Raw genomic sequence first — 16,627 nt, forward strand, 5'->3', positions numbered from 1 at the left:
TTAACTATAGGCCTGCCCTCGATCTTCATCTTCACTTTCAAGTTTCAATCCAGTACAGGCCATAATGCATGCATGCGTTTCAGAACATTTTTGGCTTGTTATCATCAATCTTCTTTGGGCAATTCCACTTTTAATATATAGGTTCAAAAGAGTCCCATTTTGCGCCTGTGTGTAAAATGTGCGTTGAAGAAAGAGTTCGTGATTTTTCTAATTATACTTGGTATTGTGTTTCTATCAATTTCGCAGAGGTGGCGTATGTCGTTAGGCATTATAATTTGAATGTTCAGAACACATTAGCGGGGTTACTATAGGTGAGTAATAATATAGGACCAAATCTCTAAAAGGAAATGAACAGAGAAAATGGGGATTGGAGGAGAAAGGATTAAAAAAATAACAAAACAAAAAGAAGCAATTATGGGATAATCATTAATTCCAAATGGAGATGAACTTTATTTTTCCGATCTCATCATATGGTCATCATACAACTTTGCTTCGCCTCCCTCTCCTCTGTCTCTCTTTTCTTGGGGGGTCGTATTTCCCTCCCTTTTCCAATTCATATGTCTTTGCCCCACTTTCTCTCTCTCTCTCTCTCTATCTTTCTCTCTCTACTTTAATTTAACTTTGCCCGCCTGCCATAGCATCTTATAGTTTTATTTTATTCCAACTCTCACAGAGATCCCATCTTGCATATATCATCCTAGTTTGTGCTGCTTAGGGTTTGAGCCATAATTAAGAAGCTTGCCCATCCTCTCGGGTCTTCTCATAATTCAATATTGCTCGCTAAGACTCATGCTCTCACTTTAGCCAGCTTTAACTGTTTCTGGGTTCCTTCTAAACAGAGTCAAACTCCATATAAACAAAAAAAACTCGAGATGCTTCTGCAACAAAAGATGGATGATGTAGAAATTTCAAGTGGTTTCCGTCATCCGAATCCAACTGATCATCTTGCATCTTCTAATAATAACCCTCCTGTTTTGAAGAGGAAGAGAAACCTCCCAGGAAATCCAGGCAAGCTTTATTCTCTTTCTCATCGGCAGTCTGATCTCTTTAATTAGCTTTTGTATCAGAAGTATATATATTCAAAAGTCAATTGTTCATTTATGAAACACAACGATAATTTATCATGATCAGATTCATCTTGTAATCACAGATCCTGAGGCAGAGGTCATAGCCTTATCGCCGAAGACTTTGATGGCCACCAACAGATTCTTGTGCGAAATCTGTGGGAAAGGTTTCCAACGGGATCAAAATCTTCAGCTGCATCGAAGAGGACACAATCTTCCATGGAAGCTGAAGCAGAGGACAAGCAAAGAACCAAGGAAGAGAGTGTATGTTTGCCCTGAGAAGACGTGTGTCCACCACGACCCTTCAAGGGCACTGGGAGACTTAACAGGGATAAAGAAGCACTTTTGCAGAAAGCATGGTGAGAAGAAGTGGAAGTGCGAGAAGTGCTCAAAGCGATATGCTGTCCAGTCAGACTGGAAAGCCCACTCTAAGACCTGCGGCACCAGAGAATACAAATGTGATTGCGGGACTATCTTTTCACGGTAATAATTCCTCATACCACTCGCTCATGATGAAGTCTGATTCTTATGTTACATCAATTCTGTGCAAAAAGTGGTGGCTTGTCTAGAATCACAGAAGTATATAGTGCATCACATCACAGTTCCTTCATGAAAACAAGTTAAATAAAAATAAAGACAAAATGATATCGTTGTCCCTAATCAACCGCCATCTCTGTGTGTGTGTGTGAGAGAGAGAGAGAGAGGCCTGAGGGATTGTGCGTATCTGGGTACTTGCTATCAGTTTGGCTTTTAGCAGTAAATGGAGATGAGGACTCTTAGAGCAGACGGAAATCTCGATAGAAGACAGACAAGTTTTTTTAGTGAGGTTATCTAGTTAATGGCGATTATTGCTTAATTAGTTTTAGAGTAATTCGACCCTTAATTGTCTAATAATTTATTTGCTTGTTAATTTTTTCAAGACTGAGACCTAGGTCTGACCCCTATTGGGCACGAGTAAGTCATTATGCGTGGTCTGGCAACATGTCAATCACGTTTAAACTTAAGTAGAAAGAATCTTCTAGGTGCACGCCTAGCTGCCTCTTTGGATATTTAGTTAATTAGCTAGCTAGCTTGCGTTAATTAATGAATTTTGGTTGAGCAGGAGAGACAGTTTCATAACCCACAGGGCATTCTGCGACGCCTTGGCAGAAGAGACAGCAAGAGTTAATGCAGAATCTACAGTGAACAACTCTCTGCTGGGTTACAACATCATGGGAAATTCCCAAGGGCATGGCATGACCCCACATTTTCCTTCAATTTTCCAGCCAATCTCAAACACAGTTGCCGAAACAAATCATCAAGCACCCATGGGGCTATCTCTATGGATGGGTCCGACCCGAACTCAAGGCCCTCGAGCTCATGACACAGTAGCCAATAATTTGAGCAGTAATATCAATAAACCGTTTGAGATTCATCAACTCGGGTCAGTCATCACTAGCTCATCATCATCAGGATCAATACTATACGGGAACAACCCGCTTGTTTCATGGTCAAATCCTCAGCCGAATTGGGTGTTTGGGAGTAATAACAAGAACGTTAGTCATCATCAAGATCAGCTGATCAGCGTTCCTTCCCTGTACAGCTCCCAACATCAGCAATCCCGTCAAACATCGTCGGCAAACATGTCGGCCACGGCTTTGTTGCAGAAAGCCACCCAAATAGGGGCAACTTCAACCGACACGTCATTCCTGGGAACCTTAGGGTTGAAATGCAGCAGCAATCAAGAAAAGGATGGGAACAAATTCTGCGGACTGTACGGTTCAGGTTCAGTAACGGTGAGTACCCTGGGAAGCGAGACAGAGAACCCAGCAAAACGCAGGAAAAGACAGCAGAATGAAGAGAATAAGGGGGGAGAGCAAACGAGGGATTTTCTGGGCGTGGGCGTAGAATCCATTTGCCATCCAGCTCCAATGAACGGATGGATTTGAAGCATAAGACGGGACGACAGAACATTTTGAAAATGGACTTAAATGAAACACTAAATACGATGATGCACATCTAATCTGAAGGGGTGGTGTCGTTGCATATGTAATTAGTTGAAAGAGATTAAGATATTTAGGGAAGGTGATAATGATGAGTGGTTTGAGAAAGAAAAGGAGAAGGGTTGGATGAAGAATGAGGGAAAAGGTGTGGCGGGCGAAAAGCAAGGGGCACGCATATTCTTTCGAATGCTGAAAGATGGCCACTTCTACAAAGTGGGCAGCTTTTGGACCCCTTCGTCTCCACTGTGCCAACGTTACAAGTTTCCCTCTTCCACTTTCGTCATTTGCAAATTAATCATCCATTTTTCTCATTTAATTTCTCTCTATGATCTCTCTCTTCTCCCCCTCAAATTTATATTTATATTTTTCATATCGGTTTAAAGTTTAAACTTAATACTATTTTGTAAAATCATTATTGCTGAGTCATTAAATTTTTAACGAATCTATCCTAATAAAACTTCTAGGAGTGAGAATCAGTGAGAAAATATCATAGCTACTCCCTCTATTTAAAAATATAAGATATTTTAAAAAGTTAAATATTTAAAAATATAAGACATTTTTAATCTTTCGAAATGTAAGCATTGTCTTTTTTAAAAAATAGCTCTATTAATAAATGATTTTATATTTATTATAGGGTATTTAATAAGAATAAATATAAAAAGATATGATTCGTCTAAAAGTAAGTACTACTTTATTGAGGGTATCTTTTTCTAGTGAGAAAATGATAGTTGTCTTAAAAAATTAATTTAATGACAATTAATTTTTTGATAAAATTTAGAAGTTACAAGCAACCAGAATTCTCAGTTGCAATCTAAAAATTACATTTAAAATTTAAATACCTCATTTATAATTGAGACTTATTGATTTATAATTAGTTGGATCAATATTTATAACTTATTTTTAAAAAAAATTCAGAGACCTAACTATAGTTAAACTAATCTTTGAAACATAATTGCCATTCTCTTTTTAAATAGCTATCTCTCATCCTCTTTATAAAGCATTCCAAATTCTTATTTTTTACCTACATATTTTTCCATGTTAACACAGTTAATCATAGTAAATATTTTTCACCTTTATATATAGAGAGTTAATAGTTTGAGCGGGCTGAACTTATTTAAAAAAATATATATATCCATACAACTAGGCCCTATCTTAACAATTTTGAACTTTGATTTATAAGGCTAACCCAAATATTTAAATTGTCAATTTTTTAATTTTTAAAAAATAAATTTCAATTTTTAGTTTAAAATATATTTTTTGAGATACTAGAAGAACAAAGAATGCTTAGAATTTTCTTAGAAAAAATTGTAGATCTTAAAATTTAAAAATCAAGATATATTTTGAATATTATTTTAAGATATTTTTATAGATTAAAAATAAAAAAAAATCTAAAATAATATACACAAATATATAGTCTCTCACTATACAATGAACAAAGACTTAAAGAATTAATTAAAGACTTAAAAAGGATAAAATGCTATTTGGTCTATTTGGGCTGGCTAAAATAGTCCTAAACATGAAAAATATATTTCCTCTAAACTATAATATAAAGCACCTTTTAAAAATCTTGCTTTACATTTATTTTTTTCAACCATATTACTACTTCATTTATGATCCTTTTTAAAAAAAAAATCATACATTATAATTTTAATTACTATCATCAAGATTTTTATATAGAGTATTTAACGAAGGTATAAATAAAAAGATATTGATATTTTTAATAATTTAAAGTTTTAACTAATATTATTTATAAATTATAAATTAGTTAAGTATGATTTATATTACGGCATTGAGGAAGTACTATTTTGTTAAATTCAGTCCTAATTTTTTTTAAATTTATTTGAGAGCTTGCCGATATACCACTCCATTTATGTATAGTGGTGCCAACGTTTACTGCAGCCATTCCTCTTTTTCTTGTTTAGTCAACATATAAAAACAGAAAATTTATGCATAATTCCAGTAACTTGACTAGAATTTCAGCCTGTCGAATAAAAACAAAATATCTACCTGTTGAATATTAAAATTCACCTCTGGCTATAAATAGGGGGCTTCTCTCCATTTTTATCTCGTCTTTCATTTCTGAAAAATTTATATTGTACAGATCAGATTTGATATTTTATACAAATATTATCAAGATGTTAAATTTTAAATGAATTATAAGTAAATCTAGAATGATAAAATTTAATTCAAACAATTTTACACTATAATAATATGAGAAAAAAAAATAAGCGGAGAAATTTTGAATTATATATCAGAATTAACATCTCTGGCTATAGCTAGCATAAATTTGTCAGCTATCTTTATATGAAAATATCCCATTTCCTTTTTTTAATTTTATTTTTCCCGAGTGACAAGAATGGCAAATATTTGTCATGATGCCTCCAACTAATTAGCATAAAATGCTCTTACGTTTTAAGCATTTAATTTTTTTTACAAGATAAAGTAATCGTTAAATTTCTTGAGAATTAGTTTCCTGGCATGCTGAGTTGGGTTGTATATGAATCAAAGCGTACAAAAAGAAAAGTGCCTGTACGAACGAAAAGAATTTATAAAACAAAAGTAAGGGGGAGGAGGCATTTTCCGCAGCCTTAGGACATGTTTGGTTTCTGTTTTCATTTTTTATTTTTAAAAATTATTTTGTAATATAATTTTTAAAACCATTTTTTTAAAACAAAATAAATTAAAAATATATTTGGTTACGTCAATAAAAAAATAATCTTAAAATTTTTAAGATATAGTAATGATTATAGATAATTAGTAGTGATGATTAATAATAGAAGTTAGTCAATGTAACTATAATTTTTAATAAATAAATGTAATGTATTTTAAAAATAAGAAAATTTTATTTGTTTGTTTGTAAAATAAAAAATGAAAACAATTTTAAAAATTATTAAGTGAAAAACAATTATCCAAACAAGTTTTTTAATTGTTCTATTTTCAAAAACAAAAAAATAATTTTTTAAAATAGAAAACGAACAGGCCCTTATTTGCCATACCAACTCTTCGATTTTGTTTTCACTTTAGGATACATTAGGGCATGGTGAGTGGGGCATGTGATTTGTAAAATTGTCCTCCATTATTACCTCTTTTTTGGTTCAACAACGTGTGTGCCTTTAATGATTTTATTTATTTGCCCTTGAGTAAGATTATTGGTTAGGTCATACGATGATTGTCCATCAAGACCAACAAGCCTTTGTTCCCGTTTCGCATTCTTGTTTCTTTCGATTTTACAATTCGGCTCCTACAACTGCCCAAGTTAAATTCGAATTATAATTTCTTTGAATAATTAATTTAAAGTACTTTAATAATATTATGCTACCATTAAGACTTCAGAGCTACAGCAATGTTCACTAGGATCTGTAACGATAGAGAAGAGAAATATAATCAAAGAGAGGCAATATTCTTTGCTTCCGCGTAATCTCCACAATATTTTTTCTTTTTTTTTTTTTGCTTTTTTAAAAGGCTTCAGTACAAAGAACAGAGTTTTCACTACGACTCCTACGAGCACCAGAATCTTGCTTTTATATTTGCTTCGTTTAGCGTTTTGTGAAGAAAAACGATCAATAATTGCCATGGCGTCTCTCTAGTAAAACCACGCCGTTGCTATCTAAATATTTTTGCGTTTTTTGTGAAGTCGGTGATCCTTCCAAGCATTCTTTTCGGTTCCCACCAACGATTCAACCTTAATTGGGCCAAAATCTCCTTAATTTTCTGCGGACAGCATACATTATTTGGATTTTCTAGATAATAAATTAAATATCACATATAAATTCATTTCATACTTCCAATTAATTAAAAGGCACATGCATATACTGCTCAGGCTAAAAAGTCATGTTTGTACAGCTTGCTAGTAATTAGTTTTCAGTTTACACGCTTTATGTTTCTCTGACACTGTACAAATCATGATGCAGATGACATCAAAAATAAAATAAAATCAACCAAAAAGGTCACAGTACCATCTGGATCTCCTCCTCCTTCCTCCTCCTCCTCCTCACGCCGCTCTTCTCTTTTTTCCTGGTCAGATGAAGCAGTAGCTCTCTTTATTCTTTCCCATCTTTTGCCCTCCTAATTAACTAAACTTGGTCATTAACTTATTTCCTTCTTTGCGTAGTAATAATATCGTATTACTTCCGTATCATATGTGAAATTATGAACGCCTACATACATACATACATACATATATATATATATATTTTTCCATGCATTTCCCTGTAGCACCGTCTCCTTCGAGGTCAAGGAATATTGAAGGAAGAACCGTCCTGGACAGGAAAGTGGGAGATCACTTGAGAATTACCAGACCTGTGCTGGCCCCCTTGATCGAAGGACAAGAAGGAAGAACTGTAGAACTCGACATAGCCATTATTGCTCTTATGATTGTTGGCAGCCTCGTACATGGCTTGGGCCTTGAGCTTTGCAGGCTTAACGGATGACTGCTGATCTTTCATGAGCAAGGAACCACATTGCCTGGGTTGTGTTTGATAGAAAACCTTGGACACCACTAACTCTCCTTCTTTCTCCTCTTCGTTATACCCCAGGTGGTACTGGTGCATCACCCAGTTCGTCTTCTCGGGCTTTCTTTGCTTCCCATAGTTCGTGTACAGCACCAGAATCTTCTTGTACCCTACTAGCTTCCCGCTCAGATACACTGGCCTCGTCTTTCCCGTCTTGTGCCAGCGTGTCTCGCTGCCGTCCACTTCATCAGTGTGCACCTTCCTCCTTTTCCTCGTCCCTGTCGTGTATGCTTTCGATGGCCTGTGAAAGAAATGGCGGACCAGACCGTCTTTGCTTACTCCTGCAGTTAAAGCATATTCATATATTAATTAATGCACAACATGTTTGTATTTTCGACTCACTTCAGCACGTTGACACTGTATCACGTATCATATTATCTATTCCAGGTGATATTAACTATCAATTAATATATTTGGTTTGGTAGTCATTATTAATTAGATGAAATTGTAATGAAGGGCTGTTTGACAATAATTGAGAAAAAGGAAAAGGTGGGAAGTACAATAGTTAGGTGCCTCGTAATAGCAAGGTTGGTTGCAAGGTTTTCATCCAAATACGGAGAGATATATAGGGATAACAGGGTGCGATTAAATGGTCGCCTCTTCTACCACAAGTGTTCATCAACGAATCATTTTTTCATGAACTCAAGTCTAAGAACATCAACTTCAGACATGAGTGTAGCAGTCCTCGGAAAAAATAAAAATTGGTCTCACAAAACATGGATTTTTGGGATAGTAAAGCAGATTTCATTCTTCCATAAGTGCTGGTTCAACGAAAGATGATCTTTTTCATTTTCTCAAGTCTAAAAACAAACCAGCTTCTGACGAGCAACTTATTTTATTTAACAATGGAAAAATCTTGCAAATCAGATACGAGAGTGCGGAGTTCAAAAAAAGTGAAAGCAGATATAAGCATGCATGACCTGGTAGCTTCTCAGGATGAGTATAGCAGATTCCATTCTCGCCTTCAAGAGTGGGGATGAACTCATCGATTAGTGGATGAAGCTTATGAATATCAGATCGAACTTTGGCCTCCAAATGTTCAAGAATCTCTTGATCTGTTGGATCAAACTTCACTCCAGCAGGCAGTCCAGGCAAGTCATGGATCCCAGCCTATAATAACAAGTTTAATATATATGTAATTAATTATATCTAAACAAAAATATACAGATCAAGAGTGGCGATATGTTATATATAAGGAAGGAACCATGAGTTATGCATATATAGGAACCTGTTCGTGGCATTTGATATGATGTCCGCAGGAAGGGCACGTCGTAATTAAGCTGTCCTTGCGTTTGTCCTCGATGATATTGCTGTGACGACTATTTTCAGAGTCATTGCACTGAGTCATTTCCTCGTAACCTTCTAAAAACCACACATTCCACTACTGCCTGGATTTGATCTGATGGTGCTAAAAAATATGGAAATGGCTAGAGAGAGGCAGCGAAGATCGGAAAAGAAGAGAATGATTAAGAGGATATATAAAAGTAACAGTAGAGGGGACAAAAAGGGGAAACTTGCCTCTTATAAAATTTTGGCCCCCCCCTTGCTACTTCATGTTTAGGAGTGGGAAGGAATTAAATTCTCTCTCACTTTTAAGCGCTTTAATTCTTTTGCATCACTCACTAAGTGATCTTCCCAACCTCCTTTGCTCTTACCAGAAAGAAGAAAAGACCTGAAAACTAAACAAAGAATGAAACATTAAACAATGAGAGACTGGGTTAGTTGCAGATATAGAGAATAAAGAAAAAGGAAATAATATAAGCTTGCTTTGATCTCAAGTTAAGTTGTGCGCTTTGTGTGTGTGTGTGTTTGTATGAAAACTTGTAGAAGAATAAATGTAGGTTTTTGTCCTTTTTTACTCTGACTAAAGGCAGCTTTAATGAATTTTCCAAAAAAACAAGACTTGCAATTTTAACTTGAAAAGAAACAAATAAGATATATGTGGAAGAGAGTTGAGTGGGATTGGGGCAACCTGATGTATAAAACGCAAGGCACAGGGTGAGAATTTAGGTCCCAAGTCACCCTGGAGTGTAGATAAAGCTAAACGATATAAATACCATAACTGATAATGAGAAAATGGAAGAAAAAAATTAATATATATTTAGGCCATATATGTTTGAGCCAACCAGAAATTCCATTCCTTCACGTAGACTTTTCATGCATAGCAAGAAACCTCTTTGTCTCTCTTTCTCTCTCTTGTCGAGTTTATTTTGACAATCCTAATTCCTTGATGTCAACAATGGTTCTCAAGGCATGTTATCTGTTGCCATATGGTAAAGGAAAACTTAATAATGTGTCAATACTTGGTGAAGGAAAGAGACAATATTTAATTAAGAACTGGAATCCCATATTTATTCTTTTTTCCTTAAGATCATACTCTACACATCTCCACGCCACATGTATACTTGATCTATATCTACCAAAAAGATTTCGCAATATCATGAGCTTCACCAAGTTTGAAAGAAATCTGTCGACCCTGCATTCTCTATTTTTGCTGCTTATTATTGGGATTTTATTTGTTGGTGGATATACATTTTTTTCATGACCAGGCTCGTAAAGTTAATCATATGTCTTAGACTCGAACTCATTAAATAAATAAAAAATTATTAGCATTATCAAATGGTACGGTGAAATGCATGTTCAGTGAAAAGTTACAGTTTTACATGTTTTCTTGCATCTTTAGCACACATTCATTCGTTTGTTTTCAAAATAAATATATCTGTAATGAACCTGGACAGCACCACCTAAAATAGGAGCAGAGAATCCAACTGGGCCAAGAAGAGAGAAGAGCCTAGAGAGTCTGACATAGGCAATCAGGCGCGACGATGAGGATACATAGTTTATATCTATATTGATATAAGTTTGGATTATAAATATATATATATATATATATATTGTGTATATATATGTATCAATATAACTTTATCACGTACAATGAAGGTGAGAGAGAACCATGTAGTTTCAACATTATATATATTGATATTATCACGGGAAGAATATTCGATTCAAAAGTACATATATATGCTATAACAAGAAATATACAGATCACAATTCATTAAACATGTATATGATGATCATAGATTGTGAGAACTACATTAGTAAGCTTTTAGACTGTGGATTAGAATTTTCAAACATAAAGTGACACATGATGAGAAGATGCAGCAATATTAAATTTGAATTATAAAATGTGTAATATTTTAGAACTCTTTCCATCCTAAATATAATAGTTGGGAGTTACTTTCTTCAATTAAATTCCTCTGTCTCCCATGTTTATTATTATTTCCTCAACTATCCCCATAAATAGATTCTCAGATTATAAGTTATGTTGATAATACTCCGCGATGTAAATTATATATTAAAAGGAATGGTATTTTAATTTAGAAAAACCGGCACATAATTTTTTTTTTTGCAAATAACTAAACTTACTTAATTTTCTAGTAAGTGTGAATTTGTTAACTATCTCCTAAATTTAGGGGTAATAATATTTAACAAGACGTCTGGGTAGCTAATTAAATAATAATGAATGCATAAGAAATAGATAGTGTCTCACACTCGCACAATGCGTAACGCAAAGTCACAAGTGAACGCATAAGAATGTTTGCGATGATTCATGGCTGGAGATGGGACCCATAGTTTAAGATGTTCTTCCTAAGAATGGAAAGAACCACATCCATATGTAAAGGCACGCATTTATTTCATTATACAAGCTTAGGCAGCTAGCCCCTATATATTTGCTTTGCATCATCATTAATTCATTATCAACTGGAAAGAGAAAAGGACGGAAATATTCGAATACTCTTTTTGGCGTTTTTGAAGCATTTAAAGTTTTAATCAAACTAAATGGGAGGCTTGTCGCCGGCAGTATCAAAAATTGAAGGTATATGCATATTGGTTATAACTTATGTATGCAGTGTACGTATAAATATATTTATTTGTGTCGACTAAGGAGGGGCAAAAAAGGGGTCAAGTGGCCACAAAGTTGTCCCTTACAGATGAACTACTTGTGTCAGTTGAAGATTTTGTCACGCGAGACAAATTTGAGAGACTAATTATCTTTCAGAGACTGAATCATTAATTTAATTACTAATAAGATGAAAAAAATGGGATAAATTTCAGAGTGTCTGTGAGGTCTTTCCCAAGTTATATATTTGGGATTCCTCACGTCTGGGGAAAGAAAAAGAGCTCCATGATTTTCACTATTCACGTTGTTCCATCGTTTTGTTCCCCACACCTGGCTCATTATACCTCTTCAATTTATTTTTATTTCTTCTGCTGTTCAAGATTTCAGTAAATCAATTAATAGATATAATTAATATGTCAGAATTTTTTTCAACTTTCATATCTTTAACTTATATTAGTAATTGGAAATAAATATATATTTAAAAGATAGTAATTAATGTTTTTTAATGAATAATCTTGAAGTTAAAAAAAATGAGGAGTATATATTCTACCTACAAATTGATTGATATTAGGATTATGAAAACAAGAATCGCCAGGGGCCGGAGGGCAACAAACAATCCAATTACCGGAAAGCAAAATTAAACTAGCTTTCAAAAATGAATTAAACAAAAGATGAAAACCTTGCCTAATTAAAGCAAATTAACCTCCTTCAATTCCCACATAAAACATATCAGCCAAGTCATAACGTTACTGTATTTCCATGAGTTACCACATTCCTCCCCAATTTCATAACATGGTACCAACAAATAACAACCTCCAACCAAAGAATAATCCTCACTCAAACAGAAAACCGACCCGAACCCCACATTTCGTGCTCTCCGTCCTAATTTATAGCCTCCTTCTTATATTAATATACCAGGCTTCCAGAGCAGATCAGCACACAAATCTCGAGAACAAGAGAATTGAGGGGGGAAAAGCAGAAACTCTTGATCATCGTCAACCATGGAGGTGATTGTAAACACTCAAGAATCTCAGCAACCTCTTCTGGAAAACGCCCCATTATTAAAACAACCCAAAACGCCTACTCAGAAGGTGATAAGAAAGACGTTCAAAAGCACGGCAAATCTGTCCAATCTCCTTCCCACAGGAAGCGTCCTGGCATTTCAGATTCTGTCACCCATCGTGACGCACCAGGGCCAGTGCAAGACGCACACGAGCCAAACCATGACGGCCTGCCTCTTAGCCATGTGTAGCATGTCGTGCTTCCTTCTGAGTTTCACCGACAGCTTCAGGGACGAAAGGGGGAAAGTTCGATACGGGTTTGCTACGTGGAATGGGCTTTGGGTCATCGACGGGTCGGCGAAGCTTTCGGCTCAAGAGGCAGCTAAGTTCAGGCTAAACTCGATTGATTTCTTCCATGCATGTGCTTCCATTCTGGTGTTTTTCGCTGTTGCCATGCTCGATAAGAACGTGGTCATGTGCTTTGAACCTAACCCTTCCGACGAGGAAAGAGACCTTCTCGTCACTTTGCCTGTTGGGATTGGCTTGCTTTGCAGTTTTCTGTTCATCATATTCCCCACGAAACGCCATGGGATTGGCTTCCCTCTCTCTCGTGATTAATTTATTTTTTTCCCTCATATTTGTTCTAATTAATTGATTGTTGTAACTCGTAATTGCCATTCTATGCTCTAATTATACAACTCCCATTTGGATAATTTCTCCTCTTTAAATTGCATGATCGATGCTGCGGTACTTTCACTTTTTATTGCTGATTAAAATAATCTTTTGACCCGTGGTTCGTTAGAGAGACGGACCTAACCATTCAGATTATGAGAACTATCATATGCTGTCTTAATAACATTATTGTCTCTCTTTATAAATCCACTTCATTTGTAAGATATTTGTCACTGGATTTTATAATCCTTGATTTGTTTACATGTTATACTTTTCTTTTATCCAACAATTACAGGATCCTAATAAATAATCGTTAATTAAGCTTTTAGGTATGAATGTTGACCTGCGCGCTATTCTAGATTTTCCCCTTTAGATATAAGAAGTTGACAAGCCATTTAAAAAACAAAGAAATAATTCATCACGAATACGTGTGTTCATTATAAACTTGATTACAAGTGAGACAAATCAGATAATTAATAACCTTGAACAGGTCAGGTTAAGGGCATCTAATGTAATCTTCTCTTGCCATGCCCCAACTTTTCTTTTCTTTTTTAGATCATTGAATTCTATATAAAATAAAAGACATTTGGATATTTTAAAGTTTCAAAACAGTAAAAATTTATATTTTCTATATTTTTTAAAAAAAATATTATAATTATATCCTTTTATCTTAGAAAAATCATAAAAAATATAAATTTTTATATCTTGAGATATGAAGATATTAAAATATTTTTTATTTTATATAAAAGCTAATGAATGAAAAAAACAAAATTGAAAAATTGAAACATTAAAAAAGACATTAAAAAAGAACACGTTAAAAGCCTTGGCCTGAATAGGTGTAGCCTTTCACAAAATGCATGTCTTTTTATGGGAACTACATTCAGTGCTCATCATTTGTGACGAGCACCTCATGCAGGTTAGGAAGGATCTTGGCCCTCTATTTCAACTTTATTTGATATCTATCGTCCATTTAAAATGAATTTTTTAAAATATTTTTAATATTATATTTATAAATATAAAAAACATAAAAATTTTAAAATTTTAATATATCTGTTTATTATTGATTTGGTCAGTACATATTGAATCTAACAATCCAATTTAATATTAAAAAAATTGTAATTTTATAATTTGACTATACAAATAGACTCTGTACAGTTCAGGTATAATTTAGATGATTTAATTTAATATTAAAAAATTTATAAATTAATCATTTAAATGTATTCTAAATAGTCTAAATTTAATATTAATTTTTATATATTTTTTATTTTAATAAATATAATATTAAAAATATTTAAAAAATTAATTTAAATGAACGATAGGAATCAAATAAAACTGAAATAAAGAGTTAAGATTATTTCTGACTTTGATGAGCACGTGATGTTTTATTACTATGATGAACACCGAATACCGACTTCTTTTTATGCTACCAGACCTTTTGGGCTCAGCCGTACCCTTTCACACAAACAATAAAGCTTGGGTTGTGACTTGTGAGTGCACTTTGGGAAGGCCCAAGCCCTGACGATATAAAAACTGTTTTTGACTTTTTTCCAACCAAATGATGCATGATCCACCAAATTTAAACCAGATTTCTATATTTACCCAAAAAAATAGATTTTTGTCACAACTCACGCGCAATGGTCGGTTCAATTGAAATAGATGAGGCGGAGCGTTTAGAACTTGAATTTTCTCCATTTCCTCTTTATTTTTATTTATTTCTCACTTATCATATGAATTATTGAGCCCTTTTTTTAAAATTTAATGTTTCATAAAATTAAATTTTTTATTTTTAAATTATAATTTTAAATCTTAAATTTTAGTTTAGATTATTTAAATCTCAACCATTTAATAATAAATATTAAATTAGTTATATTTTAAATCTCAACCATTCAACAATAAATTCAATGGTTGAGATAGGAAGTGGAAAAAAAAGAAAAGAAACCAAATTCAAGTATTTATCGATATTAAGAGCCTGCTAGAATGAATTTTAATATATTAATTGATAATTAATTCAATTTAATAAGTATTTAATTAGTTTTTTTTATTTGAGCAAAAAGTTCTTACTTAGTTATTTAGAGTCCGTTGACTCTGGTTTAAGAGGGAAAAACCCAAAGATCAAAATTCAATCGCACTCATTTTATAAAAAATCATCAAGTTATTCCAGGCGCAATGCGAAAACTAATCACTCGCGTTTAGCCTATAATTTTCAATGCCACCATGTTTGGACATAAATAAAAACAGCAATTTAAGAAAAGCGAAAGGGAAAACAGAGAGAGGAGCCATTGAAGAACACGGAAGCAGTATTAGCTATTAAAGTAATCACGATGGGAAATACACGATATAAAATCAACAAACGAGAAGATTATGTCAAGTCTAGCAAGGAATTTGATCAGTGAACCATCTGATGATTTTAACTGGAAGCCGTATCAGTTTCATAGCCAAATTAGCCAACGCACTGCAACAGAAGCAACACGGACATATGCAACTCAATATACTCCTGCGTTCATCAACAAAAATATGTTCTCAGCAAATAACGCATGAAAAATAAACAAAGAAAGGAACAGAGGAAAACAAAAGGCGCTACTATATGAAACCACAACTAGATACAAGTTGTAGTGAAGAACCCGTTAGACTCGAGATCAAGACGTGACTGATTCTTGAAGATGAATAAATAGATTGGAGGCAGATTTATTTTCTTAAATGTTGATCATGATCAGAAGGAAAAACGAAGAAGACGAAGCCGACTAAATTGGAAAAGGGAAGAGAGAAGGGTGGGAAGAAAGAAGAGGAAATATTGGATAGTAGATACCCAAGAATCCAGATAACAGCGCCCACAGCCGCTAAAACGAGAGCAATAAGAGCGAAAGGCAATCCTATCAGGAACCCCAATGGCCTGCATTCCCCCATTCTGCGATCTCTCTCTGCTTTTCTTGTTTCGGATCCGATTCTCTCTGCTCTCAATCCGAGATTGTGTATATGGGAGGGGTGAGATTGGTAGAATTGCGTGTGGACGGCGTCCACTGTTATTACAAAATTAATTAAAATGAGGGGTCAACCACCGCCATTTACGAAATTTTCTTCATTCAAAATCCCTAAAACCCCACCCATTACGCACCACGTTTCCTCATTACTTATGGATTGTAAATTGGCCATTTGAGCACTTCGTTCTCGAAGTTTCCTTCTCACCTTCATTGCCCTCCCGCTGACTTGTTCGCCAACGCCATCTCTGTCTTCCCACGTTCGACTTTTTTGTTCGGCCTGTCCATCTTGAACCTGACCTCTTTTAAATCAAAACTTTTAAACGGATTTTATATTTATTTATTTATTTAGAATTAGATGGACACTCCATTGTCAAAGGTAAGAGCTTGTTAAGAATTTTGGTTTCATTTTTAATTTAAGATTATATCAACTTCTTCCATCTATCATATTCATCACGTTTTTCAAAGTATTTCACATATTAATTGCAAATAATTAACTTAATTTTTTTTAAAATAATTGT

At 34.1% G+C, this 16,627-nt stretch overlaps 4 protein-coding genes across 4 annotated transcripts; 2 read left to right on the plus strand and 2 right to left on the minus strand.

The window, feature by feature from the left end:
* The first annotated feature begins 582 nt into the window (after positions 1 to 582).
* LOC129316155 (zinc finger protein NUTCRACKER-like) lies at positions 583 to 3,362 on the plus strand. Its single transcript, XM_054960447.1, is given in 4 exon segments — positions 583 to 1,008; positions 1,151 to 1,547; positions 2,167 to 2,951; positions 2,954 to 3,362. Coding segments are annotated over 4 exon segments (1,431 nt in total). The 5' UTR covers positions 583 to 872; the 3' UTR covers positions 3,067 to 3,362.
* Positions 3,363 to 7,238: 3,876 nt separating this feature from the next.
* LOC129315917 (NAC domain-containing protein 73-like) lies at positions 7,239 to 9,315 on the minus strand. The gene is made up of 4 exons (XM_054960073.1): positions 9,076 to 9,315; positions 8,786 to 8,984; positions 8,478 to 8,667; positions 7,239 to 7,838 (listed from the first exon to the last, which is right to left on the minus strand). Exons 2-4 carry the CDS (start codon positions 8,903 to 8,905, stop codon positions 7,279 to 7,281), a joined length of 870 nt encoding a protein of 289 aa, XP_054816048.1. The 5' UTR covers positions 8,906 to 8,984; positions 9,076 to 9,315; the 3' UTR covers positions 7,239 to 7,278.
* Positions 9,316 to 12,177: 2,862 nt separating this feature from the next.
* LOC129315104 (protein DMP7-like) lies at positions 12,178 to 13,083 on the plus strand. Its single transcript, XM_054958643.1, has one exon. The coding sequence runs from the start codon at positions 12,460 to 12,462 to the stop codon at positions 13,075 to 13,077; it is 618 nt and encodes a 205-aa protein (XP_054814618.1). The 5' UTR covers positions 12,178 to 12,459; the 3' UTR covers positions 13,078 to 13,083.
* A 2,327-nt stretch (positions 13,084 to 15,410) lies between these two features.
* LOC129314881 (signaling peptide TAXIMIN 2-like) lies at positions 15,411 to 16,271 on the minus strand. Its single transcript, XM_054958366.1, has 3 exons — positions 16,244 to 16,271; positions 15,938 to 16,148; positions 15,411 to 15,625 (listed from the first exon to the last, which is right to left on the minus strand). Exons 1-3 carry the CDS (start codon positions 16,254 to 16,256, stop codon positions 15,502 to 15,504), a joined length of 348 nt encoding a protein of 115 aa, XP_054814341.1. The 5' UTR covers positions 16,257 to 16,271; the 3' UTR covers positions 15,411 to 15,501.
* Positions 16,272 to 16,627: the final 356 nt, after the last annotated feature.

This window comes from Prosopis cineraria, unplaced genomic scaffold (genome assembly GCF_029017545.1).
Source record: "Prosopis cineraria cultivar Desert tree isolate PC_DT_omini unplaced genomic scaffold, ASM2901754v1 PC7, whole genome shotgun sequence".
Classification (NCBI taxonomy): Eukaryota; Viridiplantae; Streptophyta; class Magnoliopsida; order Fabales; family Fabaceae; genus Prosopis; species Prosopis cineraria.